This window comes from Pseudophryne corroboree, chromosome 5 (genome assembly GCF_028390025.1).
Source record: "Pseudophryne corroboree isolate aPseCor3 chromosome 5, aPseCor3.hap2, whole genome shotgun sequence".
NCBI lineage: Eukaryota > Metazoa > Chordata > Amphibia > Anura > Myobatrachidae > Pseudophryne > Pseudophryne corroboree.
Genome location: NC_086448.1, coordinates 119,989,503 through 120,016,732, shown reverse-complemented (window position 1 = coordinate 120,016,732; position 27,230 = coordinate 119,989,503). Strand labels below are relative to the sequence as shown.

At 47.6% G+C, this 27,230-nt stretch overlaps 1 protein-coding gene across 2 annotated transcripts in view; it reads right to left on the bottom strand.

Annotated features, from left to right (window-relative positions):
• GPR158 (G protein-coupled receptor 158) overlaps window positions 1–27,230 on the bottom strand; it is a 490,037-nt gene that overhangs the window by 304,811 nt on the left and 157,996 nt on the right. For both annotated transcript variants that reach the window (XM_063921634.1, XM_063921635.1), the window contains exon 4: window positions 3,395–3,612. In XM_063921634.1, the coding sequence (XP_063777704.1) occupies window positions 3,395–3,612 (218 nt within the window). The remainder of the gene's footprint in view (window positions 1–3,394; window positions 3,613–27,230) is intronic.

The following is a 27,230-nucleotide window of genomic DNA, read 5'->3' as shown; positions in this document are numbered from 1 at the left end:
TCTTTGAGCCGGTCCTGGTTGAAAAAATATGGGGAAAAAAGTGACAGGGGTTCCCCCATATTTAATCAACCAGCACCAGGCTCAGCGCCTGGTCCTGGTTCCAAAAATACGGGGGACAAAAAGCGTAGGGGTCCCCCGTATTTCTGAAACCAGCACCGGGCTCCACTAGCCAGGTACATATGCCACAGCCGGGGGACACTTTTATATTGGTCCCTGCGGCCCTGGCATTACATACCCAACTAGTCACCCCTGGCCGGGGTACCCTGGAGGAGTGGGAACCCCTTAAATCAAGGGGTCCCCCCCTCCAGCCACCCAAGGGCCAGGGGTGAAGCCCGAGGCTGTCCTCCCCATCCAAGGGCGGCGGATGGGGGGCTGATAGCCTTTTTGTCAAAATGTGAATATTGTTTTTAGTAGCAGTACTACAAGTCCCAGCAAGCCTCCCCCGCAAGCTGGTACTTGGAGAACCACAAGTACCAGCATGCGGAGGAAAACCAGGCCCGCTGGTACCTGTAGTACTACTACTAAAAAATACCCCAATAAAAACAGGAGAAACACACCTTGAAAGTAAAAGTTTATTACATACATCCACACCTTTAAACATACATTCTTACCTATGTTCACACGAGGGTCGGTCCTCTTCTCCATGTAGAATCCATGGGGTACCTGTGGGAAAAATTTTACTCACATAATCCAGTGTAGATCGGTCCTCTTCTGTTCTTTTTGTAATCCACGGACTTTGCAAAATAAAAAAACGGACACCCGACCACGCACTGAAAGGGGCCCCATGTTTTCACATGGGACCCCTTTCCCCGACTGCCAGGAACCCCCCCTGACTTCTGTCTAAGAGGGTTCCTTCAGCCAATCAGGGAGCGCCACGTCGTGGCACCCTCCTGATTGGCTGTGTGCTCCTGTAGTGTCTGTCAGGCAGCACACGGCAGTGATACAATGTAGCACCTATGCGCTCCATTGTAACCAATGGTGGGAACTTTGTGGTCAGCGGTTGACCGAAAGTAACCTCACCGCTGACCACAAAGTTCCCACCATTGGTTACAATGGAGCGCATAGGCGCTACATTGTATCACTGCCGTGTGCTGCCTGACAGACACTACAGGAACACACAGCCAATCAGGAGGGTGCCACGACGTGGTGCTCCTGATTGGCTGAAGGAACCCTCTTAGACAGAAGTCAGGGGGGGGTTCCTGGCAGTCGGGGAAAGGGTTCCCATGTGAAAACATGGGGCCCCTTTCAGTGCGTGGTCGGGTGTCCATTTTTTTATTTTGCAAAGTACGTGGATTACAAAAAGAACAGAAGAGGACCGATCTACACTGGATTATGTGAGTAAAATTTTTCCCACAGGTACCCCATGGATTCTACATGGAGAAGAGGACCGACCCTCGTGTGAACATAGGTAAGAATGTATGTTTGGAGGTGTGGATGTATGTAATAAACTTTTACTTTCAAGGTGTGTGTCTCCTGTTTTTATTGGCGTATTTTTTTAGTAGTAGTACTACAGGTAGCAGCGTCCCCGGTTTTCCTCCGCATGCTGGTACTTGTGGTTCTCCAAGTACCATCTTGCGGGGGAGGCTTGCTGGGACTTGTAGTACTGCTACTAAAAACAATATTCACATTTTGACAAATAGGCTATCAGCCCCCCATCCGCCGCCCTTGGATTGGGGGGACAGCCTCGGGCTTCACCCCTGGCCCTTGGGTGGCTGGAGGGGGGGCCCCTTGATTTAAGGGGTTCCCACTCCTCCATGGTACCCCGGCCAGGGGTGACTAGTTGGGTATGTAATGCCAGGGCCGCAGGGACCAATATAAAAGTGTCCCCCGGCTGTGGCATTATGTATCTGGCTAGTGGAGCCCGGTGCTGGTTTGAGAAATACGGGGGACCCCTACGCTTTTTGTCCCCCGTATTTTTGGAACCAGGACCAGGCGCAGAGCCCGGTGCTGGTTGATTAAATATGGGGGAACCCCTGTCACTTTTTCCCCCATATTTTTTCAACCAGGACCGGCTCAAAGAGCCCGAGGCTGGTTTTGCTTAGGAGGGGGGACCCCACGCATTTTTTCTTTTATTTTTAACAATGTTTTATTTTTTACGAAAGGTGCACAATGAAGCCCAGCACGGATCTCACAGATCCGGCCGAGATTCATTGTGTTAAAGTCGGCAGTGTTTTACAATTCACTCCCGTAAAACACTGCCAAAAATACGAATGACATCGACATCGGTAAATACGAAAATGCAGAATACGACAGCTTAGTAAATTAGTCGTAATAAATTCAAAAAGTTGCAAATTTACACTTTCGATGTCATTCGTGTTTGAACTTTAACCTCATTCGGAAAAATACGAATTTTAGTAAATTTACCCCACAGTCGTGTGGCAGACCCTGTCGCTGAAATGATGGGTTCGTTAAAGTGTGCATGTCCTGTTTATACAACATAAGGGTGGGTGGGAGGGCCCAAGGACAATTCCATCTTGCACCTCTTTTTTCTTTCATTTTTCTTTGCATCATGTGCTGTTTGGGGACAATTTTTTTGAAGTGCCATCCTGTCTGACACTGCAGTGCCACTCCTAGATGGGCCAGGTGTTTGTGTCGGCCACTTGTGTCGCTTAGCTTAGTCACACAGCGACCTTGGTGCGCCTCTTTTTTTCTTTGCATCATGTGCTGTTTGGGGACTATTTTTTTGAAGTGCCATCCTGTCTGACACTGCAGTGCCACTCCTGGATGGGCCAGGTGTTTGTGTCGGCCACTTGTGTCGCTTAGCTTAGTCACACAGCGACCTTGGTGCGCCTCTTTTTTTCTTTGCATCATGTGCTGTTTGGGGACAATTTTTTTGAAGTGCCATCCTGTCTGACACTGCAGTGCCACTCCTAGATGGGCCAGGTGTTTGTGTCGGCCACTTGTGTCGCTTAGCTTAGCCATCCAGCGACCTCGGTGCAAATTTTAGGACTAAAAATAATATTGTGAGGTGTGAGGTGTTCAGAATAGACTGGAAATGAGTGGAAATTATGGTTATTGAGGTTAATAATACTATGGGATCAAAATGACCCCCAAATTCTATGATTTAAGCTGTTTTTTAGGTTTTTTTGAAAAAAACACCCGAATCCAAAACACACCCGAATCTGACAAAAAAATTTCGGGGAGGTTTTGCCAAAACGCGTCCGAATCCAAAACACGGCCGCGGAACCGAATCCAAAACCAAAACACAAAACCCGAAAAATGTCAGGTGCACATCACTAAATTTTACCCTTCTCTATTATTCGACATGGTATGTGGCATAGTAAATGGGATGACTATGCATTTACACACTTGCTGTGTATCAGGGCCCAGTTGAAGAGATAATGTTGCCACCACATATAGTTACAGTTTAATCAGAAGAAGCAATGTTGTTTACCTTTGCTCTGCGGAAATGGTAGACCACTAGCATGCTTATGAAGTTTAGCAGCATGCAGAAAGCTTGGAACGAGATGACAGCAATTCGTAAATACTTGTCCTCCTGCGCATAGCAGGGTGCATCAGCCGTACAGTACGAACAACCTTCCCTGCAGGGTAGACACTTATATTCTTCTTCAGATATTTCTCCTCTAGATAAATGATTATCCACATTCTGCCCTAGAGGAATGAAAATAAACATTGTAAATATTCTACACAGTAAGTTGTCTTCAATTCAGTTTTCTAAATTTTCTGCTTTGTGTTAAAGAAATTAGCGGATCCATAAAATACACAGTGTAGGCTGTAGATAATGTGGGCTCAACACCTACATACAAAGGAGGCTGTAGCTAATGTGGGGGGATTATCACCCATACACAAAGGAGGCTGTAGCTAATGTAGGCTCATCACCATTGGTGGATTTTACCTATGGGCCCGCCACCCAGTCACAGTGTAGCCTCTGCACTGGTTTCACTGTGACTGGCAGTAACTTCCTATTGGAAGTACTACCTGTCAGTCACAGACACACAAGGCAGTCCCATTGTGATTAGCAGAGAGCTGGCCTCCTGTAGGAAGCCACACTCTGCCTTTCGTGCAGCCCAATCTTACTTCTATGGGCTGCAGTTGGTGCAGTCCATAGAAGCCAAGGGTTTGCACATGTGCTGGGACATAGGGACTGGCTGTCTCCAATCCTCTCCGGGCATGAGATTAGTGGCAGCCCCCCTACCAAACATTGGGCCTAATTCAGACCCGATTGATGCAGCGGCAGCGACCGTAGCCTGATGCCCTTTGGTGAGTGCGCACACTCAGCAGGCGTACTGTGCGTGCGCACCCAATGAGACCCAGTGAGATGCGAAAGTATCTCAGTAGTGCAATCGCCTCTGCCTGATCGGCTACGGCCGGCAGCATTAACGATCAGAAAGCAAATGGCTGCCGGTATCAACAGCCCTGGTGAGCTCCGATGGTACTCCCCAGCCAGGAGTCGGAATATACCGAATGTTGTCGGCGGCACTCATGTAATAAAAGGACACAAAGTCGTCCTCATGACGATGGAAGAAACCCATCGAAATATCGAAGTACCTGATGACTTTGTGTCCTATTATTACCTGAGTGCCGCCGACAGAGATGTGTGGTGGGCACTTTCCATGTTTTGTGTTTTGGTTCTGGTTCCATGCTCGTGTTTTGGAACTGGATTGGTTTGCCAAAACCACCCTTTCGTGTTTTGGTTTTGGATCTGGATGATTTTTGAAAAAAACATAAAAACAGCTAAAATCACAGAATTTGGGGGTAATTTTGATCCTATGGTATTATTAACCTCAATAACATTCATTTCCACTCATTTTCAGTCTATTCTGAGCACCTCCCACCTCACAATATTGTTTTTAGGCCAAAAGGTTGCACCGAGGTGGCTGTATGACTAAGCTAAACGACACAAGTGTGCGGGACAAACACCTGGCCCATCTAGGAGTGGCACTGCAGTGGCAGACAGGATGGCACTTAAAAAACTAGGCCCAAACAGCACATCATGCAAAGAAGAAAAAAGGGTGCAATGAGGTAGCTGTATGACTAAGCTAAGAGACACAAGTGTGCGGCACAAACACCTGGCCCATCTAGGAGTGGCAGTCAGGATGGCACTTAAAAAAAACTAGGCCCCGGGGGGCGTGGCCTGGCTTCTGAGCTAGCAGGACGTGTGGAGCAGGAGCTCCTACCCGGGCCTTCAAATCCTGCCCTTCCTGCACCCCTACGGCCCCTCACGACCCGCCAACCTTCCTACTGGGGTCCCCTTGGCCTGACCTGTGTGGACCGCGGAGCCGGCAGACACCTCCTGTGTCTGTGCGGGTTGCGGCCTGCGGGTCACGGTGAAGCCGGGGCCTCTTCTGCCGGCGGACGCCGGGACGCGGGCTACTTCCGGTTCCGGTGCGGCGGTCCGTGCCTCGCCGGCCAGATCCCCGTCTTCTGTCCAGCTCCTCCGGGCTGCCCCAGACCTCCCCTGCATCTCCACCCACTCGGAGTGCGGCAGCTACAGCGCCCCAGGTCTCCGTCCTCCTTCGCTTCCGGAAGCCGGGACCCAACGCCGCACGATCAGAGGTGAGAGCCGGGGGTGCCGTGCGGCTGGGGGGAGAGCTGTGGACGGCCAAGCACCCGCACTGCTGTGGATCTCTGCGGGCTGCACCAGCCTGCCCATGGCCTGTGCCCCTCTGTCCTTCTTCCCTAGCCCTTCTCTGTGAGCCCTCGGAGCGCAGCTGTCCCCGTCCCCCCGGCGGCCTGAGTCTCCCCGGCAACCCAGCGACCCGGGACCCCGAGCTGAGAGTCCCCCCGCAGTGGCCCCCCGAAGCCCGCACCTTACCTAACCTTGGGCCCCCTGCATTAGCCTTCCTCCTGAGACCCTTTGGAGTCCGCATCCCATCAGACCTCTGGCCCTCCAGGCTTCTGCAACCCCTGCGGGCCTCTGCTTCTCCCGGCGCCTGTGATGACATCTTCCACTGCTGGGGCCTGTCATTTACCGAAATTTGGAATCATCCCGGTCACTGGCTGGTCCGTGTCCGGCTCTCACCCTCGCAGACCTTGCACACGGGCATACATACGGACTGCACCAGCCCATCTTCTGCGATCTCTAATTGGCGGTCTCCCCTCCGGGACCACGTGGGCCCTTCTAACTGCCGGAACTCTACGGCCCTGTCCCACCCGCGCTGCCTTGCTGGCTGCGCCATGATATCTCTCTAATACCCCCGCCTTACCCCCCTTGGGTCTGAGCCTTACTGCTGGAGCACCTTCTCTACCCCCCTCCCTGCCGTCTACAGCCTTTCTCAACCGTACAAGATGCCCAGAGGTGGCAAAAAATCACAGGGTTCTGACCTCACACCATTCCTTACTAAAAAGGGTACCCCCGCCAAGACTCGGCCCAATGCTCCTGAACACCCCCAGGGTCCCTCTGACTCCGACCCCGATGACGACGATCTCACACCCCTCACCCGCAGGGACTTCCTCTCCCTCCTCAAAGAGGTGCGGGATGTCAAGACCTCTGTTCAGGCTCTCCACTCCCTGAAGTCTGACATCGCCGAAATTGGCTCCAGAATGGATCAACTCGAGCGACGAGTGGAAGAGGTGGTGACGTTCCAGCAAACGGTTGAGACCGACTTCCATCAACTCCGCCAAGATATCGCCCAATTGCGGGAGGAGCATGAGGACCAGGACAATAGGGTGCAGAGAAATAATCTCCGGATTTGGGGTATTCCTGAAGACGTTGAAGCGGCCCACCTTGAACTTTACCTTAAACGCCTCTTCACCTTCCTGTCACCTGATACCCCTGAAGACCATCTTCTCCTGGACCGAGCACACCGATCCCTCCGGCCCCGCTCCCAAGACTCTTCCCAGCCTAGAGACGTCATTCTCCGAATGCACTACTTCACCGCGAAAGAGTCCGCTATGAGAGAAGCACGGCGTCTGGGGTCTGTGTCCTTCCAAAATGTCTCCCTGCAGATCTTCCAGGACTTATCCCCCCTCACCCTGGCCAAATGTAGAGACTTTAAGCCCATTACTTCCCTGCTATCCCATCACAATGTCAAGTACCGCTGGGGTTTCCCGTTCCGTATCCTGGTTTGGCAGCAGGGAAAGCTACTAACAGCCAGAAACCCATCCGAGGCTCAATCGCTGCTCTCCAAGCTGGGTATCCACACCGACGAACGGGACCCCTCTGCATCCTCTCTGCCTCCCCGGACACAGCGAATCCCGCCTCCGCCCCCCAGTTCGGAGTGGTTCATGGTTCCAGCATCTTCGGCCTCTCGGGCTCCTCCACCAGTTCCCTGATGGACTTGTAGCTCTCTGAGTTGATATACCTTGCCAATGTTTGTGGCGGCCGTCCTGGTCGTACTCCCTACTTGGGGAGCTGTTTACCTTTAGGTCTCCCATGTTCTCACTCCCCGATCCCTTAGTCGGTTCTCAATTGTTATGATGTTACCTCTTGTTACGGTGTGATACTCTGTTTCCTGTTTTCATTTTCCTTTTTCTCCTTTCTCCTACTCCTTCTCTCTCTTCTTCAATATCTCTCTGGAGCTAGTGCTCCACCCGTTCTTCACTCCTGTCTTCTCTCCAGCCTTTCCTTGAAGATCCTTCCAGGGGGGGCCTACCTCTTGGTCATTGCTAAGCGGCTAGTGATGCATCATCTGGATACCAGGCTGTGCCCCCTAAGGGCCTCGAGCCCTCCTGCTGACCTAGGTGCCCTCCCGACACCTAGCACCCCTTTACCCTGTCAGCACCACCGGTCCTGGCCTCTACCGCCGAACGACCACCTACCCTCCCCCCCACCCTCCCGGTTTCTTTTCCCTCCCCCCTCCTTTCTGACCACGCTATCCTCTGTTTTGCTTTTCTGTCATCTACTTTTTTTCCCTTCCACCCTACCTCTGGAACTCAGTGCTCCCCCTATTTTGCCTACCTCTTTGCTGCTTGCCCATGGGTCTCCGGGTACTTTCTTTTAATGTAAAGGGCCTGAATAGCCCTCAAAAGAGAGGTAAGCTCTTTGCCACCCTTAAACTTCATAGAGGTGACCTGGTCTTCCTTCAGGAGACTCATTTTCTACATGATGCCCACCCTACCCTACAATGTAAACCGTACCCTGACGCGTTTCATGTCTGTGACCATTCGGCCAAAAAGCAAGGAGTCGCGATCCTATTTGCCCGTCACCTCACTTTTGAACTCCTCAACTCCCACGCTGATAAGGAAGGCCGGTTTCTTGTGTTGGTGGGGAAACTCAATAACAAACTGTGCACCCTAGCCAACATTTATGCCCCTAACCAGAGACAAGAGTTGTTCTTTGTGAAACTAGACACGCTTCTTACTCAAGTCCGACAGGGCGACCTTATACTAGCTGGAGATTTCAACTCGGTGTTAAATCCAAACATAGACCGCTCTCCCTCTCTGTCCTCTGCCTCCCCGTCGGACTCTCTCCGCTCTAGATCCCTCCTCCGTCTCATGCGATCCCAGCTTCTCTACGACTCCTGGAGGATAAAAGATCCCTCAGCGCGCGACTACACCTTCTATTCTGCTCCTCATAATTCTTACTCCCGCATCGATATGATCCTGCTCAGCCACGAACTTGCCTTGAATCTCCTCGCTGCCTATATACACCCACTGATTTGGTCCGACCATGCCCCTATCTCCTGCGACCTATCGGGTCTGCTCTCTCGCCCCTGCCCCATGACCTGGCGCCTTAACGACTCCCTCCTTCACAACCCGGAGATACGCTCCCATCTTCGGGATAAGCTTTCTGACTATTTTACCCTGAACGACTCCCCCGACACTTCCAGGTCCACTCTCTGGCTGGCACACAAAGCGGTCCTTCGAGGGCACATCATCAGCCTAGCCTCACAAGCCAAAAAACAATCCCTCACCCAGTTTAACAGACTTTCTATTAAACTCCACACCCTTGAGTCCCAGCACAAGGCGTCCTCCGACCAGGCCATCTTGTCTGAACTCCGTACCGTTAAGGCGGAACTTGATCTCCTACTCTCCAGACGGGTGGCTAAACGTCTCAAATGGCTTCGCCAGTCTTTTTATGAGAAGGGGGATAAGGCGGACAAGATCCTGGCGGCACGACTCCGCTCCGCTAGAGCCAAAACTAATATCATTTCTATTAGAGACCCTCTTAACCGGTTAGTCCATGACCCTACCGCCTTTAGGGCGGCTTTCCAATCCTATTACAATGACCTATACAATCTTCCACCCTCCCCGTCTGGTCCCCCCCCCCAGTCCCACTCTGACCTGGTCTCTCACTTTCTTTCAGCCTCTAACCTGCCCACATTGTCTCGAGACGCCATGGACCATCTTAACAGCGAGATCTCGGTGGAAGAAATTGCCCAGACTATTCTTTCGCAAAAGATCGGTAAATCTCCTGGCCCGGATGGGTTCACAGCTCTCTACTACAAACAATTCTCCGATCTCCTCTCCCCCCACCTTCAATCCCTGTTTAATAAGATCATCCATGGCGACTCCTTTCCTCCTGAGATGCTGGAGGCTAGAATTGTGGTGATTCCCAAGGATGGCAAGGACGCCCTCAACTGCGCTAGCTACCGCCCTATATCTCTCCTGAACCTGGACCTTAAAATCTTTGCTAAAATCCTAGCTAACCGCCTTAACCCGTATCTCCCTTCCCTTGTCCACTACGACCGAGTGGGGTTTATTCCGGGCCGCCAGGCGAGGGATAACACCAGACGCGCTATTGATCTTATACATATCTCGAACTCCAGGGGATCCCCCACTATCATGCTCTCCTTGGATGCTGAAAAAGCTTTCGACCGGATCTCCTGGAGTTTTTTAAGAGCCGCCCTGGAGGCCTATGGCCTGTCGGGTGTCTTCCTCACTGGTGTTCTGGCACTATACTCAACCCCCTCCGCCACAGTCCTAATCAGTGGTGTCCCGTCTGCCCCGGTCCGCATATCGAATGGTACACGTCAGGGCTGCCCCCTGTCGCCATTGATTTTCGCCCTTGTTATTGAGCCACTCGCCTCCCAAATTAGAGCTCACCAGGATATACATGGTATACCAGTGGGCCGTACCGATCCCAAAATCTCCCTCTTCGCAGATGACGTTCTACTTTCCTTGACCCAGCCCCTTATCTCGCTCCCGAATTTATTTTCAGTCCTCCATTCTTATAGCCTTGTATCAGGCTACAAGATCAATTATTCCAAATCCGAGGCCATGCTGCTCCACGTCTCCCCCCGTGAAGCTGAAGCCATTCGCACAAATTTCAATTTTAAATGGCAGCCTACAAAGATCAAATACCTGGGGATCTACTTGACCTCCCGCTATGACTCTCTCTTTAGAGAAAACTTCCCACCCCTCCTCACCAAAACGCTCGCTGACCTGACGTCCTGGAAGAGTCTTTTTATTTCGTGGCTGGGCAGGATCATAGCGGTTAAAATGACCATAATCCCCAAATGGCTCTACCTTTTCCAGACCCTCCCTGTGGCAGTCCCGGCCTCCTTTCTTCGTACTATCCAGCGTGCACTCGTGCGTTTTATCTGGAACCACAGACCTCACCGCATTGCTGCCAATACCCTGAAACGGCCAACCTCTGCGGGCGGCAGAGGCCTTCCGGATATCAAACTCTACTACCTGGCCTCTCACCTCTCCCATGTTGTCGCCTCTTATGCCCCTCCGGGATCCGTATCCTGGTTAGGTATCGAAGCAGCCTATATCAACCTATCGGACCTGACTCCCCTGTGGGGCCTGCCCTCGGCCTCCCGACCCCCAGCCTCCAAAATCCTCCCCACGATCAAATTCAACCTTAAAATTTGGGACTCCCACCCTCTGAAGATGGGTCTCACCACTACTCCTTCACCCTTGACCCCTATCTGGCAGAACCCTATGTTTCCTCCTGGATACTCGGCTACGAGATTCCGTACATGGATAACGCTGGGCTTTAAATTCCCATCTGATTTTGCTGATCGGGGTCAGTGGCTGTCCCTCCCTGACTTACAACAGAAGACCCCCTCGCACTCACTTAACCCCTTTCAATTCCTACAAATCCGGCACTTTTTGGGCTCTCTGCCCTCTACCGCCTTGCTCCGAGCCCTCACTCCCTTGGAGAGTTTATGCATACACTCTCACCTCTCCAAAGGCTTAATCTCTCAACTTTACTCCCTTTTACTGGATTCTTCCCTTTCCCCCTCTTGGCCCCATGAGCTCGCATGGGAGCGTGATCTTGGGCCCCCTCCGGAGAGTGGAGACTGGGAGGACATGAGACTGGGGATTGCTAAATGCTCCATTGCCACCGCCTTCAAAGAGACGGCTTACAAAATTTATTATCGATGGTACTACACCCCGGATAGACTAAACAAACTCTTTCCGTCTGCTTCCCCTGCTTGCTGGAGAAACTGCGGATCTAGAGGCGATATGATACATATATGGTGGTCCTGCCCGTCCATCATTCCCTTTTAGAATTTAGTCCACTCCCTCCTTGTCTCTCTTCTAGATTCCCCCGTGCTGAGAGATCCCTGGATCTTTCTGCTGTGCTACCCTCCCACGATGCCTGATAAATTCTCCCGTAAACTGACTACACATATCCTAACTGCGGCAAAATCACTGATAGCCCTCAATTGGAAAAACCCCTCTCCTCCTTCTCTCTTAGCCCTTAAAACCAAAATTTGGCATATTGCATCAATGGAGAAGATTACGTATTACCTTCATGACCGAGGTCATGTTTTTGAGCAGGTTTGGGCCCCCTGGCTCGCCGCTGAACGTCGACCGCCGTCTCCCCCCTCTTGTCCCTAGCCCCACCCGTAGACCTATGGGCATTGCCTACTGATCTTTCTCCATCTCCTTTTCGTTTTTTTCCTCTCCTCTCTCTTCTTTCCTCCTCTTTTTCTCCTCCTTCCTATTTTCTCTCGTCTTTCACTTGCCCTCCTTCTCTATCTTTTGTTCTGAACTCATTATTCTCAGCATATATTCCGTGATTAGGTTATTATGTCGTGGTCCCCCCTTTACCCCCCCCCCTCTCCCCTCCCCCCCCCCTAAATTGGATACTTGATTTCTGATATGTTATTTTTGATTACTTTTACTGCTTATTCTAAAAATTGTGGCTTCTGTTGGACGCTGGTCCTCCTGACCGCTTGTCCCCCTTATCAATGTTTGTTTACCTATTGTAATTTGCCGTTCAAAATAAAGAATTTAAAAAAAAAAAAAAACTAGGCCCCAAACAGCACATCATGCAAAGAAGAAAAAGAGGTGCAATGAGGCAGCTGTATGAATAAGCTAATCGACACAAGTGTGCGGCACAAACAACATGGGACGTGCTGGAATTTGCCCAGATGTAATACACATACAATATTGGTGGCATAGGAGACCGTACCCCTAAATCACACACATGGCAAAGCCTATAAAATGTATTTGCATAATAATAACCCTTTTATTTGGAACTATTATAATAATATGCAGCACAGGCAAGCGTACCCCTACACCACACAGGTCAAACCCTGTAAAAATTATTTGGATAACAATATAAGTAATGTATATAACCCTTTTATTTGGAGTAAATAATATACAGCACAGGACACCACCACTGGACTTATAGCAGCACAAGATAGCACCACTGGACTGGACTTATACGGCAGTACCCCTGGACTTATACGGAAGTACCCCTGGACTTGTACGACAGTGTCAGACAGGATGGCACTTTAAAAAATTGGTCCCCAAACAGCACATGATGCAAAGAAGAAAAAGAGGTGCAAGATAGAATTGTCCTTGGGCCCTCCCACCCACCCTTATGTTGTATAAACAGGATATGCACACTTTAACAAACCAATCATTTCAGTGACAGGGCTTGCCACATGACTGTGGCTGAAATTATTATGATTTGTTTGGGACCCCACCAAAAAAGAAGCAATCAATCTCTCCTTGCACAAACTGTCTCTACAGAGGCAAGATGTCGACGTCATCCTCATCCTCCGATTCCTCACCCATTTCAGTGTGTACATCCTCCTCCTCACAGAGTATTAATTCGACCCCACTGGAATCCACCATCACAGATCCCTGTGTACTTTCTGGAGGCAATTGCTTGTCAAGGTCTTCCTGGAGGAATTTATATTTAATTTTGATGAACATCATCTTCTCCACATTTTGTGGAAGTAATCTCCTACGCCGATCGCTGACAAGGTTACCGGCTGCACTAAACACTCTTTCGGAGTACACACTGAAGGGGGGGGGGGGGGGGGAAACTTAGGTAAAATAAAACCAGTTTGTGCAAGTGCATCCAAATTGCCTATTTTTCCTGCCAGTATACATACGGACTGTCTGACATGCCTACTTGGAGTAAGTCACTCATATAATCCTCCACCATTCTTTCAATGGTGACAGAATCATATGCAGTGACAGTAGACATGTCAGTAATCGTTGGCAGGTGACAGGTCCTTCAGTCCAGACCAAATGTCAGCACTCGCTTCTAACTGCCCTGCATCACCGCCAGCGGGTGGGCTAGGAAATCTTATCCTTTTCTTCGCAGCCCTAGTTGCGGGAGAAAATAAAGGAGGAGCTGTTGATGGGTCTCGTTCCACTTGAGTTGACAATTTTCTCACCAGCAGGTCTTTGAACATCTGCAGACTTGTGTCTTCCAGAAAGAGAGATACAACGTAGGCTTTAAACCTAGGATCGAACACGGTGGCCAAAATGTAGTGCTCTGATTTCAACAGACTGACCACCCTTGAATCTTGGCAAAGTGAATGAAGGGCTCCATCCACAAGTCCCACATACTAAGCGGAATCGCTCTGTCTTAGATCCTCCTTCAATTTCTCCAGCTGCTTCTGAAAAAGCCTGATGAGGGGAATGACTTGACTCAAGCTGGCAGTATCTGAACTTGGAGAACCTTGCAGAAGACGGAAATCATTCTCCACTGCGCTTGAGTCAGGTGTATTCCCCCTCCTTTGCCTATATCATAGGTGGATGTATAGGCTTGAATGGCCTTTTGCTGCTCCTCCATCGTCTAAGGAATATAGAGTGTCTACTTCTACCTCGTTACCACCTCTTGCTTCAGGTGATGGCAGGGCAGGTTCAGAAGTGTTTGCTGGCGCTCCAGTCTTCGGCACGCAGGGGCTGAATGTTGAAAGTGACCTGCAATTTTTTGGGCTACCAACAGCATCTCCTGCATGCCCCTGTCATTTTTCAAAAAATTCTGCACCACCAAATTAATTGTATGTGCAGAATATGGGATGTGCTGGAATTTGCCCAGATGTAATGCACGCACAATATTGGTGGCGTTGTCCGATATCACAAATCCCCAGGAGAGTATAATTAGGGTAAGCCATTGTGCGATGATGTCAGCGGTGTGCCTCTTACGGAAAGCAGTGATAAATAGCGTAGCCTGCCTAGGAACGAGTTGGCGTTTGCGAGATGCTGCTACCGGTGCCACTGCTGTTGTTGCTGTGGGAGGCAATACATCTACCAGGCGGGCTGTCACAGTCATATAGTCCTTAGTCTGCCATGTTCCAGTTGTCCACATGTCCGGGGTTAAGTGGACAGTGGGTACAACTGCATTTTTTAGGGCACTTAGGACACTTTTTCTGATGTCTCTGTACATTCTCGGTATCGCCTGCCTAGTGAAGTGGAATCTAGATGGGATTTGCTACCGGGGACACACTACCTCCATCAATTTTCTGAGTCCCACTGAACTAATAGCAGATACCAGACACATGTCTAACACCAACATAGCCGTCAGGGCGTCAGTTATCCGCTTTGCAACAGGATGACTGCTGTCATATTTCATCTTCCTTGCAAAGGATGACGATCGACTCCCAGCAGCAATAACAGCAGCGGCAGCAGTAGGCGTACCACTCAAGGATCCTCTGGAGGAATCCCGGTTAGTAGAGGACTCCGCAGTCTTGCCAGTGGCATGGGCTGCAGGACTATTGATGTTCCTGACTGAGGAGGAATTTGACATTGAGGGAGTTGGTGGTGTGGCTTGCAGGAGCTTGGGTACAAGAGGAAGAAGGGATTTAGGTGTCAGTGGACTGCTTATGCTCTTACCCAAAGTTTCTGAACTTGACAATGACTTCTGATGAATGCGCAGCAGGTGACGTATAAGGGAGGATGTTGCTGCTAGGTGGTTAACGTCCTTACCCTTACTTATTACGGATTGACAAAGGCAACACATGGCTTGACACCTGTTGTCCGGATTTGTGGAGAAATAATTCCACACCGAAGAGGTGGCTTTTTTGGTATTTTGCCCAGGCATGATAATGGACTCATTCATCCCACTGACAACAGGCGTCTCCTCTGGTGCCTGATTTAAACAAACCACATCACCATCAGAATCCTCATCGTCAACTTCCCCCTCAGCACCAACAACATCCATATCCTCATCCTGGTGTACTTCAACAGTGACATCTTCAATTTGAATATCAGAAACTGGACTGTGGGTGTTACTTCCAGCACTTGCAGAGGGCGTGCAAATGGTGGAAGGAGCCACCTCTTCCCGTCCATGGTTGGGAAGGTCAGGCATCGCAACCGCCGACACACTTGGACTCTCCTTGGGGATTTGTGATACCATCTTAGAACGCACAGTTCTTTGCTGTTCTTTTGCCAGCATAAGTCTTATAATTTCTCTAGTGGGAGGATGAGGGCTTCCATCATCATGTGAAGCTGAACCACTAGTCATGAACATAGGCTAGGGCCTTAGTCGTTCCTTGCCACTCCGTGTCGTAAATGGCATATTGTCAAGTTTACGTTTCTACTCAGACCACTTAAATTTCTTTTTTTTTTTACTGATTTTTTGGGGATTTTACATGCCCTCTACTATCACATTGGGTATCAGCCTTGGCAAACAATGTTGATGGCTTTTCATCGTCTATGTCATGACTAGTGGCAGCAGCTTCAGCACTAGGAGGAAGTGGTTCTTGATCTTTCCCTATTTTATCCTCCAAATTGGCAGCAGAGGACACCACCACTGTGACTGGAGTGATGCAGCACAAGACATCACCACTGAACTGATGCAGGACAACACAGCACCACTGCACTGGACTTATAAAGCTATACTGGACAAATGGCAGCAGAGGACACCACCACTGTGACTGGACTCATGCAGCATAAGACACTACACTGGACTGAGCAGCACAAGACAGCACTGGTATCGCCACCCCACCTTCCCTCCCACACAGACACTGAGGACGGAGACACGTCCTCTCGCTACATTCTCCAATGCCGGAGTGAAAATGGCGGTGACGCGCGGCTCCTTATATGGAATCCGAAACCCGCGAGAATCCAACAGCGGGATGATGACATTTTGCCTCGTTCTGGTTTCCGAGTCAGGAGGGAAAATCCAAGCCAGGCTCGGATCCGGGCTCGGGTAGTGAAGTTCGGGGGGGTTTGGTTCTCAGAGAACCGAACCCGCTCATCTCTAATATATATATATGTGTGTATGTGTGAGCTGCTGAACTCACCACCCCCGGCCTCCCTGTGAGTGTATATCACTCCTTCTGTGTGAGTTTGTACTGCTTGCTGCCATATATGTAGTGTGTGTGCTGTATGTAGCGTGTGCCCCCTGCTGCCATGTGTGTAATGTGTTGTACTTAGTATGTACCTCCTGTTGCCGCCATGTGTGTAGTTTGCTGTATGTAGTGTGTGCTCCCTGCCGCCATGTGTGCAATGTGTTGTACTTAGTATGTGCCCCCTGCTGCCATGGCCGCCATGTGTGTAATGTGCTGTAAGTAGTATGTGCCCCTGCCGCCGTGTGTGTGGTGTGCTGTATGTAGTGTTTGCTTCCTGCCGCCATGTGTGTAGTGTGTGCCCCTGCCGCCATGTGTGTAGTGTGCTGTATCTAGTGTGTGCCCCCTGCCGCCATGTGTGTAGTGTGCTGTATGTGGTGTGTGCTTCCTGCCGCCATGTGTGTAGTGTGCTGTATGTAGTATGTGCCCCTGCCGCCATGTGTGTAGTGTGCTGTATGTAGTGTGTGCTTCCTGCCGCCATGTGTGTAGTGTGCTGTATGTAGTATGTGCCCCTGCCGCCATGTGTGTAGTGTGCTGTATCTAGTGTGTGCCCCCTGCCGCCATGTGTGTAGTGTGCTGTATGTGGTGTGTGCTTCCTGCCGCCATGTGTGTAGTGTGCTGTATGTAGTATGTGCCCCTGCCGCCATGTGTGTAGTGTGCTGTATGTAGTGTGTGCTTCCTGCCGCCATGTGTGTAGTGTGTACCCCTGCCGCCATGTGTGTAGTGTGCTGTATGTAGTGTGTGCCCCCTGCCGCCATGTGTGTAGTGTGCTGTATGTGGTGTGTGCTTCCTGCCGCCATGTGTGTAGTGTGCTGTATGTAGTATGTGCCCCTGCCGCCATGTGTGTAGTGTGCTGTATGTAGTGTGTGCTTCCTGCCGCCATGTGTGTAGTGTGTACCCCTGCCGCCATTTGTGTAGTGTGCTGTATGTAGTGTGTGCCCCCTGCCGCCATGTGTGTAGTGTGCTGTATGTTGTGTGTGCTTCCTGCTGCCATGTGTGTAATGTGCTGTATGTAGTATGTGCCCCTGCCCCCGTGTATGTAGTGTGCTTTATGTAGTGTTTGCTTCCTGCCGCCATGTGTGTAGTGTGTGCCCCTGCCGCCATGTGTGTAGTGTGCCGTATGTAGTGTGTGCCCCCTGCCGCCATGTGTGTAGTGTGCTGTATGTGGTGTGTGCTTCCTGCCGCCATGTGTGTAGTGTGCTGTATGTAATATGTGCCGCTGCCGCCATGTGTGTAGTGTGCTGTATGTAGTGTGTGCTTCCTGCCGCCATGTGTGTAGTGTGTACCCCTGCAGCCATGTGTGTAGTGTGCTGTATGTAGTGTGTGTCCCCTGCCGCCAAGTGTGTAGTGTGCTGTATGTAGTGTGTGCTTACTGCCGCCATGTGTGTAGTGTGCTGTATGTAGTGTGTGCTCCCTGCCAGCATGTCTGTAGTGTGCTGTATGCACTGTGTGTCTCCTGCTGCTGACATGTGTGTAGTGAGCTCTATGCGTTTGTGTGGGCCATTATGTATAATTTTCTACTTTTTGAGGCCAATGTGTTTTTGTTATATTTTCCTGCGGGGGCCAACATGTTTTTTATTCTTGTGTTTAGTCTGCGCATATATCTGGGTTGCACCGTGCATGTGTCTCATGTGGTGTTCGCAAAGAGTTGCAGTACAGAGTTAGACGCATGCACCAAGAAGTGTATTAGACGTTTTGCACGTTCTTGGGCTGTTACAGATTGTTGGCTAATCAGATGCAGATGTGGCATAGTAATGGGCGTGTTGCTGAAAGTGGCTGCATATAGAAACGCTGCATTGCTCTCAGTGGAGGTCATACTCAGGCAGGTGATCTGTGCCTAGCATAGGGCTGGTGCAGGTTACAATTGTACAACCGATGGTGGCTTCTAAAGATGCACAAAGCATGATTGCAGCACCTGTATACACTGACAGAGTCAGTCCTTGTGCAGTCAGAAGCACAGATGTACACCAGGGAAGGGCTATATAGCACAAAGTTGCAGACAAAACTGCAGCAAAAGAAGCAAGGAGGCCACAACTGCATACAACTCAGAATCAGGCCTTATGAGCAGTGATCCCACCCACTTGACAGACTCCAACCCTCAACAAACCCCACACCCATAAGGGCTGCTTCCATAAATTTCCTGGGCTGGTTTTTGATCCCAATCCACCCCTACCTAATGTAGGCTCATCACCTGCACACACTGGAGGATGTACTTAATGTAGGCTCATCAACTGCACACACTGGAGGATGTACCTAATGTAGGCTCATCACTTGTACACACTGGAGGATGTACCTAATGTAGGCTCATCACCTGCACACACTGGAGGTTGTACCTAATGTAGGCTCATCACCTGTACACACTGGAGGATGTACCTAATGTAGGCTCATCACCTGTACACACTGGAGGATGTACCTAATGTAGGCTCATCACCTGTACACACTGGAGGATGTACCTAATGTAGGCTCATCACCTGTACACACTGGAGGATGTACCTAATGTAGGCTCATCACCTGTACACACTGGAGGATGTAACTAATGTAGGCTCATCACCTGCACACACTGGAGGATGTACCTAATGTAGGCTCATCACCTGTACACACTGGAGGATGTACCTAATGTAGGCTCATCACCTGTACACACTGGAGAATGTACCTAATGTGAGCTCATCACCTGTACACACTGGAGGATGTAACTAATGTAGGCTCATCACCTGCACACACTGGAGGATGTACCTAATGTAGGCTCATCACCTGCACACACTGGAAGATGTACCTAATGTAGGCTCATCAACTGCACACACTGGAGTTTGTAGCTAATGTGGGCTCATCACCTTTACACAGTGTAGGCTGTAGTTAAGGTGGTCTTATCACCTACACACATTGGAGGCTATACCTAATGTAGGCTTATCACTTATATACAGAAAGTATGCAATTTTGCAGGCTGGCTTCCTAGACTGTAGACTACACTATTAAGTTAACTAATAAGTTATACAGTACATATGTTGTAATATTATTATTCTTAATATTATTATTATTATTATTATTATTATTATTATTATTATCTTATTTATATAGTGCTTTTCTCCAATGTACAGTGCATCCGGAAAGTATTCACAGTGCTTCACTTTTTCCACATTTTGTTATGTTGCAGCCTTATTTCAAAGTTGAATGAATTCATTTTTTCCCTCAAAATTCTACACACAATACCCCATAATGACAACGTGAAAAAAGTTTTTTTTTTAATTTTTGCAAATTTATTAAAAATAAAAAAAACTAAGAAATCACATGTACATAAGTATTCACAGCCTTTGCTCAATACTTTGTTTATGCACCTTTGGCAGCAATTACAGCCTCAAGTCTTTTTGAACATGATGCCACAAGTTTGGCACACCTATCTTTGGGCAGTTTCGCCCATTCCTCTTTGCAGCACCTCTCAAGCTCCATCAGGTTGAATGGAAAGTGTTGGTGCACAGCCATTTTCAGATCTCTCCAGAGATGTTCAATCGGATTCAAGTCTGGGCTCTGGCTGGGCCACTCAAGGATATTTACAGAGTTGTCCTGAAGCCACTCTTTTGATATCTTCGCTGTGTGCTTAGGGTTGATGTCCTGCTGAAAAATGAACCGTCAGCAGGTTTTCATCTAGGATGTCTCTGTACATTGCTGCATTCATCTTTCCCTCTATCCTTACTAGTCTTCCAGTTCCTGCACCTGAAAAACATCCTCACAGCATGATGCTGCGACCACCATGCTTCACTATATGAATGGTATTGGCCTGCTGATGAGCGGTGCCTGGTTTCCTCCAAACATGACACCTGGAATTAACGCCAAAGAGTTCAATCTTTGTCTCATCAGACCAGAGGATTTTGTTTCTTATGGTCTGAGAGTCCTTCATGTGTATTTTGGCAAACTACAGGCAGGCTTTTTATTAAGGAGAAGCTTCCGTCTGGCCACTCTACCATATAGGCCTCATTGGTGAATTGCTGCAGAGATGCTTGTCCATATGGAAGGTTCTCCTTTCTCCACAGAGTAATGCTGTAGCTCTGACAGAGTGACCATCAGGTTCTTGGTCACCTCCCTGACTAGGGCTCTTCTCCCCCGATCACTCAGTTTAGACAGCCGGCCAGCTCTAGGAAGAGTCCTGATGGTTCCGACTGTTTTCCATTTACGGATGATGGAGGCCACTGTGCTCATTGGGACCTTCGAAGCAGCAGATATTTTTCTGTACTCTTCCCCTGTGCCTCGAGACAATCCTGTCTAGGAGGTTTACAGACTATTCCTTTGACTTCATGCTTGGTTTGTGCTCAGACATGCACTGTCAAGTGTGGGACCTTATATAGACAGGGGTGTGCCTTTCCAAATGGTGTACAATCAACTGAATTTACCACAGGTGAACTCCAATTAAGCTGTAGGAACATCTCAAGGATGATCAGTAGAAACAGAATGCACCTGAGCTCAATTTTGAGCTTCATGGCAAAGGCTGTGAATACTTATGTACATGTGATTTTTTTATTTTTAATAAATGTGCAAAAATCTCAAAAAAACTTTTTTCACGTCATCGCTATGGGGTATTGTGTGTAGAATTTGGAGGGGAAAAAAGAATTTATTCCATTTTGGAATAAGGCTGTAACATAACAAAATGTGAAAAAAGTGAAGCGCTGTGAATACTTTCCAGATACAATGTAGCTATTAAGACATTGATGGAAAAAGCTGAAGTGATAAAAGCTGCAGTTCCTCAATTCAGGACCAATTTTTCCAATAGTAAGAATACAAAAAAAGCTTCTTTTACTGTAAGTGGACGGGTAGTAAAAATATTAGGTCAACCCTAATTAGGTCGACAGTCATTAAGTCAACCCCATATGGTTGGCATGGAAAAGGTCATCATGGTCATTAGGTCGACAGGGACAAAAGGTCGACACATGAAAAGGTCAACATGGAAAATGGTTGACACAAAAATGGTTGATGCATCAAATTGTTGTTTTTTGTGGTGTTGCATACACTGTCAAAGCACAGTGAACCCCAATTAGTGCTGCAGGGAAGATTACTTTTACCAATCATAGTCCACGAGGATGTACTTTATGACTATAAGCACTGTCGACCGTTTACATGTCAAACTAATGACCATGTTGACCTAATGCATGTTGACCATTAGTGGCCAACCTTTTTGCTGTTGACCTAAAGACAGGATACCTTTGGCCATTTGACCTTTGTGCTAGTTTACAAAACGTAACTATGTTTCGACATATATACTCAGTGGCATAACCAGGGGTGTGCGAGCGGTGCCTTTGCTAGGGTGCCGCTCCATCGCTTCCCATGTGGCACCTGCATTTTGGTTTGCAGTATGCTTGGAATGGCACATCAGAGCTAGTAGCACTGCTGCAGAGCTGCCAGGCGCATCCTTTGGAAGTTGCGGGCACACTCCCTGCAGCCTATAGAGTTGCAGCTGTGCAGGAGCGATAGTGGCTGCGAGGTTCCATTCCAGTCCCGGTGCTGGAAGCCCAATTACCTAATCATGGCACCATGACCTCACGTGTTCGGGTGTGGGGCCCATTTGACATGGACTCAATAGAATTTGTCCTAAATAGTTTTGCCTCAGCTTCTTCATGTCCTAAGTAGACTGGAGGCTTTTTGTAACAGGATAAAGGGGCTAATTCAGACCTGATCGCTCCTGTGTGTTTTTGCACAGCGGGTGATCAGGTCTGAACTGCGCAGGCGCCGCAGTGTGTCGGCGCATGCCAGAGATGCGATCGACATCTCAGCCCAGCAATCGCCTCTGCCTGATTGACACTCATAGGCATTCGCTGGGCGGGAAGAGGTTTGCCGGCCGCATTGGGACGCCGTTTTGGGTGCGCAGTCGGGCAACGCAGACGTATCTGGACCATGCGGGGGCGGGCCGCTATGGATGCTTGATGTCACACGCAGCCGATGTGACCCGGAGAGCGACGGATAACTGCCTGCCAGCACACAGGAGCTGCGCTGGTAGGGAGCTACTTTTCAGGTACAAAAGCATCACCACCGTGCAATGCTTTTGTACCTCTGCAGGGGGAAGGGGCAGAGCCAGAAATGCGGGGCGGACTAGCCCTGTGCTGGGCGTCCCCCTGCATGTCTATGAAAGTGATCGTAGATGTGCTACATTTAGCACATCTACGATCGAGGCTGAATTACCCCCTAAGTGTTACAGTACTTCACACTTTGAAATAATAAAATGTAGCTTAATTTTCACATTAGTTTAAGTTGTACCACCAAATCTCTACAACCAACTTTGGTCATTCTAAAATTCTAATATTGGATCCACAAATTCTATAAAGCTAAGGGCCTGATTCAGGTGCGGTCGCTATTTTGATATTTACACAGATGAGCAAGGCACTCGTGCAGCAACTGAATTGTGACCAAATTCAATTGCGATTATCCTATAGCCCATACTCAATTCCTGAGGACCTGTGGTCGTGTTGTTCACCTATGTTCAACCCAGAAAATAGGCTGTTGCTGCATTTTTGTACACAGCAGGTGTACAAAAAAATATGCAAAAGCCATAGAAGGCGCCTGGTGTTAAAAGACACCCACTGTCGCCTTCTCTGATCTGCTGCCAGATCAACATCGCAACCATTGGTGGCAGTATTGGACCTCTGAGTACCTCTCAGGTTACTCAAGTTGTCTGTCAAAATGACGCTGCCAGGACAAGTGAAACTGTGTACGAAGACGCAGGCTTCAACAATTTTCTGAAGCGCTGTCTGTTGCTGCACCGAAACACCTGCAGCCTGTCAGGCTGTGGCTAACAGGGCACTGCAGCTGAAGCACAGCACCATCGCAAGACATGCGCTCTGCAACTCCGATGGAAATATCAGGCAATTGTGACCGAATCGAGACTGCGTCTAGTTCTGAATCTGCCGCTATGTTTTGGGTAAAATTTTAGGTGCCTACTAACTTAAGCAGTGAAATATTTTTATTTAAGGTAAATTTATAGGGTGTTAATTTTTAAAATTATTTGATAAATTAAAATTTACTTTATACAGGTTGAGTATCCCATATCCAAATATTCCGAAATAAGGAACATTCTGAAATACGGAATTTTTGAGTGAGAGTGTGATAGTGAAACCTTTGTTTTCTGATGGCTCAATGTACACTAACTTTGTTTAATACGCAAAGTTATTAAAAATATTGTATTAAATGACCTTCAGGCTGTGTGTATAAGGTGTATATGAAACATAAATGAATTGTGTGAATGTACACACACTTTGTTTAATGCACAAAGTTATAAAAAATATTAGCTAAAATTACCTTCAGGCTGTGTGTATAAGGTGTATATGAAACATAAATACATTCTGTGCTTATACTTGGGTCCCATCGCCATGATATCTCATTATGGTATGCAATTATTCCAAAATACGGAAAAATCCCATATCCAAAATATTTCTAGTCCCAAGCATTTTGGATAAGGGATACTTAACCTGTATTGTAAATTAAATATGTTTTTTACAGATGTGCGATTCTGTTTTCTTGAAATACGAACACACTTAAACTCAGGGCTTCCGAGTTGAATTGAGTTTGGAATCACTTAGGGGTTCCAAGTGAGTCCCGGCTCAGGATTGTTGTCAGTTCGGAACTCTAATTTAAAAACCAAACTCGCGTTTCAGATTGCATGTAAACAGGTCCATATTACATGATTTTAGCTGTTTTATCAAGTTTAGCAAATTTAAAGGAATCCAGCACTGAACCAAAAACCGAATTCAAGTCAAAACACTTGAAGGTGGTTTTGCCAAAATAAAAACACGATGATGAATTTCAACCAAAACACGAGTTCCGCACACATCTCTATTATTTTTAAAATGCTTTAAAAATATTAGTTTTACAATAAGTAACTGTTCCATTTAAAGTGTAGGTAACTGTCATCTGTATCTCTATTAACCTATTAAATTGCACTTCTTTTTTCAAATGTCAATTGTTTCCATTAATGATAACTTATTACACTTTATCTTCATAATGTATAACCTTTACTTAGGAAAATGATTGGACTTCGGTTCCTTAATAACTATTCTGGTTTACTGAAGCACAGCCACTCTGTAGAAAAAGCCATAAGCACGTAGACTGCCATTAACAATGTTACTCCTAGCTAAATTCAATGTAGTAATGAAAAGGGCAAGCACTAATCAGGTATGTAATTATGAAATTAAAGAATACAGCACTTTTGGCACTGTAATTTATTTAATGCAGGTTTTATGGAAGTTATCTGTTTTTTTGAAGATTGTGATTTATTATGAACCTGTGATTAGGAACTTAAAAATGACTAGTATACTGAAATGTATGCTTATTTTTATGAATGTCCAATAAAATATATATATAAAAAAAAAAATGACTAGTTCATTTGTCTTTACAAATATTTCTATACTGACAGTTTTAGAATTCTAGAACACAATCAAAGTCCATATTTAGTTACATAAGGGCAAGGGCAGAATTATTAGTGGGGAATCCGAATGAAAAGCCATACTGTATCCGAACAGAGACTACACTAGGGGCAATAATAAGATTTCAATGGGCACCATTTTTTTGTCAAATGTTATTTTGCAATAACTGTACAATTTTGTATAGAAGAATATTGTATGGGCATGAGTGGACACTAGGGTGACCAATCCCGGGCTGTTTTTCAATCCTGGGATTCGGGATTGAAAAATAATGAATCCCGGGATTCCAAGGGATACCTGGGATTGGGTTGTTGGTTTTAAAATGACTCAATGGCACCACCACCCAGCCCTCACAATAACTCACCATCCTCTCTAGGTGGGTCAGCTTGCAGAGGGCTGCGGGCAGCAAGAAGGGGGGAGCTTCATGTGTGGGCGGACTGGTGGGGCAGTGTGCGCAGCTGGTGTCAGGCTGCACAGTGTGACCTGTGACCACATCATGCTGTGCAGTGTGCACATCTGTGGGCAGGGGGAGCTGAGCAGCATCTTAGCCATCTGCTGAAGATACTCTGATGGTTAGCACTGCCTGGCATTGAAAAAAAGCAGCTGGTGGCTGATCCCAAAATCCTGGGATTGGAAGCTCAGTTCCCATGATTCTGTCCTGGCCAATTTTAGGATAAAATCCCAGGACCCCGCTGATCCCAATTCCTGGATTGGCCACCCTAAAGGACAGTACATATTTTATTTTTTAGCATCTACTAGACAATATTTCTGAGATTTTCTGTTACCTTCATTTTCTCAAAATATGGTAATGTACAGTAAGTGTAAGATTAGGAAATTTAAGAGTGTACAGCGAGATTAAGGCTAGCAAACATGGCAATGTACAGTGAGAGTAAGGATAGGGAACATGGAATTGTACAGTGAGAGTAAGAATAGGGAACATGGCATTGTACAGAGAGAGTAAGGATAGGGAACATGGAATTGTACAGTGAGAGTAAGAAAAGGGAACATGGCATTGTATAGTGAGAGAAAGGATAGGGTACATGGCATTGTACAATAAAAAAAGGATAGGGAACATAGCATTTTACAGTGAGAGTAAGGATGGATAACATTGCAATGTACAGTAACACTAAGTTTAGGGAACATGGCATTGTACAGTGAGAAAAAGGTTAGAGAACATGGCAATGTACAGTAAGAGTAAGGATAGGTAACATGGCATTGTACAGTGAGTGTAAAGATAAGGAACATAGAATTGGAGAGTGAGAGTAAGAATAGGGAACATGGCATTGTACAGAGAAAGAAAGGATAAGGAACATGGCATTATACTGTGAGAGTAAGGATAGGGAACATGGCAATGTACAATGATAGTAAGGATAGGTAAAATGGCATTAAACAGTGATAGTAAGGATAGAGAAAATGGTATTGTACAGTGAAAGTAAGAATAGGGAACATGGCAATGTACAGTGACAGTAAGGAAAGGGAACATGGCATTGTACAGAGAGAGAAAAGATAGGGAACATGGAAGTGTACAGTGATAGTAAAAAATAGGCAACATGGCATTGTACAGTGAGAGTAAGGAAAGGTAACATGGCATTGTACAGTGAGAGTAAGGATAGGAAACATGGCATTGTACAGTGACAGTAAGGATAGGGAACATAGCATTGTACAGTTAGAGCAAGAATAGGGAACATTGTATTGTACAGTGAGAGTCAGGATAGGAAACATGGCAGTATACAGTGAGAGTAAGGATAGGGAACATGGCATTGTACAGTGACAGTAAGAATAGGGAACATGGCAATATACAGTGAGAGTAACAATAGGGAACATAGCATTGTACAGTGACAGTAAGGATAGGGAACATGGCATTGCACAGAGAGAGTAAGGATAAAGAACATGGCATTGTACAGTGACAGTAAGGATAGGAAACATGGCAGTGTACAGTGAGAGTATGATAGGAAAAACGGTATTGGACAGTGAGAGCTAGAATAGGGAACATGGCATTGTACAGTGAGAGTAAGGATAGGAAACATGGCATTATACAGTGAGAGTAAGGATAGGGAACATGGCATTATAAAGTGAGAGTAAGGATAGGGAACATGGCATTCTACAGTGAGAGTAAGAATTGGGGACGCGGCATTTTACAATGACAGCAAGGTAGGGAACATGGCATTGTACAGTACGATTATGGTTAGGGAACATGGCATTGTACAGTGAGAGTATGGATAGGGAACATGGCAATGTACAGTGACAGTAAGGAACATGGAATTGTACAGAGAGAGTAAGGATAGTGAACACGGCATTGTACAGTGACAGTAAGGATAGGAAACATGGCATTGTACAGTGAAAGTAAAAATAGGCAACATGGCATTGTACAGTGAGAGTAAGTATAGGTAACATGGCATTGTACAGTGAGAGTAAGGATAGGGAACATGGCATTGTA